Below are 2,500 nucleotides of genomic sequence, written 5' to 3'. Positions count from 1 at the left end.
GACTAGCTGTTAGTTGGAGCCAGGGCTACAGTACAGAGAGAGGTAGGAAAACCACACAATTTGACTTCAGAGTTTGAAGTCAAGGTAATTTTCCTATTGGCTTAAAAATCTGTCCTGAGTATGCGCACTGCATCAGCAGCTCTCCCCGCCGGCGCGTACCAACTGTGCCTGTAACAACAGGGGACAGCACATATGATGTCAGCAACCGTTTCAAAGAAAAGCCGCAAAACTACTTTTATCTCGGCTCAGGTGTGATTTTGTACGAGGGCTCTCTTTTGCAAACACGGTGTGATCTGTGATTGTTTTCAGACCCGAGCTCTGACTGCAGGGCAGGCGCACGCGTCCACGTTTTACGTTTTAATTTTCCCCGTGCGTCATGGTTGGAGCACGGCTGCTCCCTCCCCCTCGAGTCTGAGCGCTGGTGGTTCGTTCCGAGGTGATGTGAAACGCTCTGCCTCTCTGAGAGTGTAGTTATTAAAATGAAGCCTGCAGCCGGTAGCTGGTGGAAGAAGAACAACGGACTGAAATGTAGAGCTGGCATCTACTTTCTGCTCTGCGCGACTGTTAGAACATTTTTATAGGCCTTCATGAAGAGCGTGAAGTCCTATTATTATGCCGGAGGGAGCAGCCGAAGCCTGGTGCTTGTTGTTGTACAGAGTCGCTTGCTATCTATTTATTCCAGTCTGAAGCAGGAATTCAGATAACGTTACTGACTGTACGGACACTTCCAATGAGATAGATAGAAGAACATAGGGGGGTTATCCGACCAAGTGTTTTATATGCGTCTTTTTTGTCGTTTTCATCTGTCTTTGCGCGTCTTTTGTAATAATCATTTCTTGAAACGGCTGTCGCTTGTTAAGTTAGAAGTGAAAATAATGTATAATACAGTTTGGACGACGGAAAAAGAGGAAGATGACTGGAGAGATGTGATGATGCCCTACTCCACAGAGCTGATATTTTATATTGAAATGGACCAACCACCAGGTAGGACATGTCACTGACACTGACTGACTGATAGAATGTCATTATAGATTTGAATACTATAAAATATTGGTTCAACTTTGATGCGCACATCCCCAGCAGTGCTATATATGCATGTCAGTCAATATTGAAGAACTGAGAATAAAACTCTATTCTGGTCTCCTTAAAGTTTTAAAGCTTTAGCAAATTCGCGGTGTAGCCCGCGATGTTTCGGTTTTGCTTGTGATTTAAAAGCTCGTTTATGTGCCGCATTGTAGTCTAACTTTATTATGCACTGTTATAGCAGCTACGTTCAAAAACGTTTTCATTAGTCTTTCTACGGCTATAACACCGATGACAGTGTCAGATAGGCCTACTTAATTGTCACAACGTGTCGGAAGACATAAAAAGCGCTGTTAAACATTATTTATCTCCGATGTTTCCCTCGTTGCAGAATAAAAGCACTTGATGCAGACCTTTGTGTCCAGTGCATATAGTGCTATCTGCGCAAGGCTTTGCAAAGCTGCAGTGACACAGACAGGCAGGCAATCTCATCTGGAGACTATAATGGTCTCATCTAGTCTCGGATCAAACTGACATCCCTTCTCTACCACCCGATATAATCGCAACATAGGGGATGTGGTGTGGTATTATGTAAAACGGTTATTTTTAGTTAAGTATTTAGGCTATAATTAAAAAAAAACATCGTGTGTCTACTCTGCAGACAGTGCAGACTGCCTAATGTAAACGGCTGTGGTCTCGTTTGTTATTTAAATCTAAACTTAAATGTAAAATACTACAAGCATACACATCCTTTGTTACTCGGCTACTTATAATGTAATACGCTATTTGAAAAATGTCCCGATTGTCCGAAATAGTCCAATTCAGACCGGTGAAGAAATGCTATGGGGGATGGGAAAGAGAACGAAAGATCTGAATCGTGAAAGACTTGGAAATATCCGTCTGTTGAATCTATAGACAACATGCGAGCATTTTAAGCTTTTACCTCTTTTTCTAGACAACTGTCATGTAAACCGGCATGTAAACTGTAGCCTATTTCATTCATTCATTCATTCCTCTGGCTCTGTAAATCGTGCAAGTGTCATTTGACTCCCACCCCCTTTCTCTTGGTGGATTGAATGGATGGCGCAGATCTGGGACGTTGAGAGGAGGCGCTGTTTAATAGAATTTGCCGGTAGCTATTTATTTTTTGTTCACCTCCATCTAAATCTGCTCTATGCCCTTAATAATACAACAGGAACAAGCCTGTTAATTATCCCGATCTTGAACATGTTGCGGATCGCATAACATGAATGGAAATTAGCTATCTACAGTATCGTGCAGTGAAGTGGGTTGTTGCGATATCTGGAACCCTTTCGGTTTCTGCAAAAGTCAACTTCCACCGTTTCCTCCAGGCTAAAACAAAATCTCTCCATCTGCTTTCTCCTCTTCTGCTCACTCCTCTGCTCTGTTCTCTCTCCTACTCCTATTGTCTCTCTCTCTCTCTCTCTCTCTCTCTCTCTCTCTCTCTCTCTCTCTC

The 2,500-nt window shown here is 42.9% G+C and overlaps 1 protein-coding gene across 6 annotated transcripts in view; it reads left to right on the top strand.

Moving 5' to 3' along the window:
- pik3r3b (phosphoinositide-3-kinase, regulatory subunit 3b (gamma)) overlaps nucleotides 1-2,500 on the top strand; it is a 242,143-nt gene that overhangs the window by 226,012 nt on the left and 13,631 nt on the right. The window contains exon 1 of one of the 6 annotated variants that reach the window (XM_083767913.1): nucleotides 465-984. The exons of the other annotated variants lie outside the window; for them this stretch is intronic. Coding sequence (XP_083624039.1) covers nucleotides 780-984 — 205 coding nt within the window. The 5' untranslated portion in view covers nucleotides 465-779. Of the gene's footprint in view, nucleotides 1-464; nucleotides 985-2,500 lie in introns of those variants that run through there. 6 annotated transcript variants of the gene reach the window in all.

This window comes from Protomyctophum parallelum (genome assembly GCF_964188405.1).
Source record: "Protomyctophum parallelum genome assembly, chromosome: 6".
Lineage (NCBI taxonomy): Eukaryota > Metazoa > Chordata > Actinopteri > Myctophiformes > Myctophidae > Protomyctophum > Protomyctophum parallelum.
Note: the sequence above shows the minus strand (reverse complement) of the source record. Positions and strands in the feature narration are given on the sequence as shown.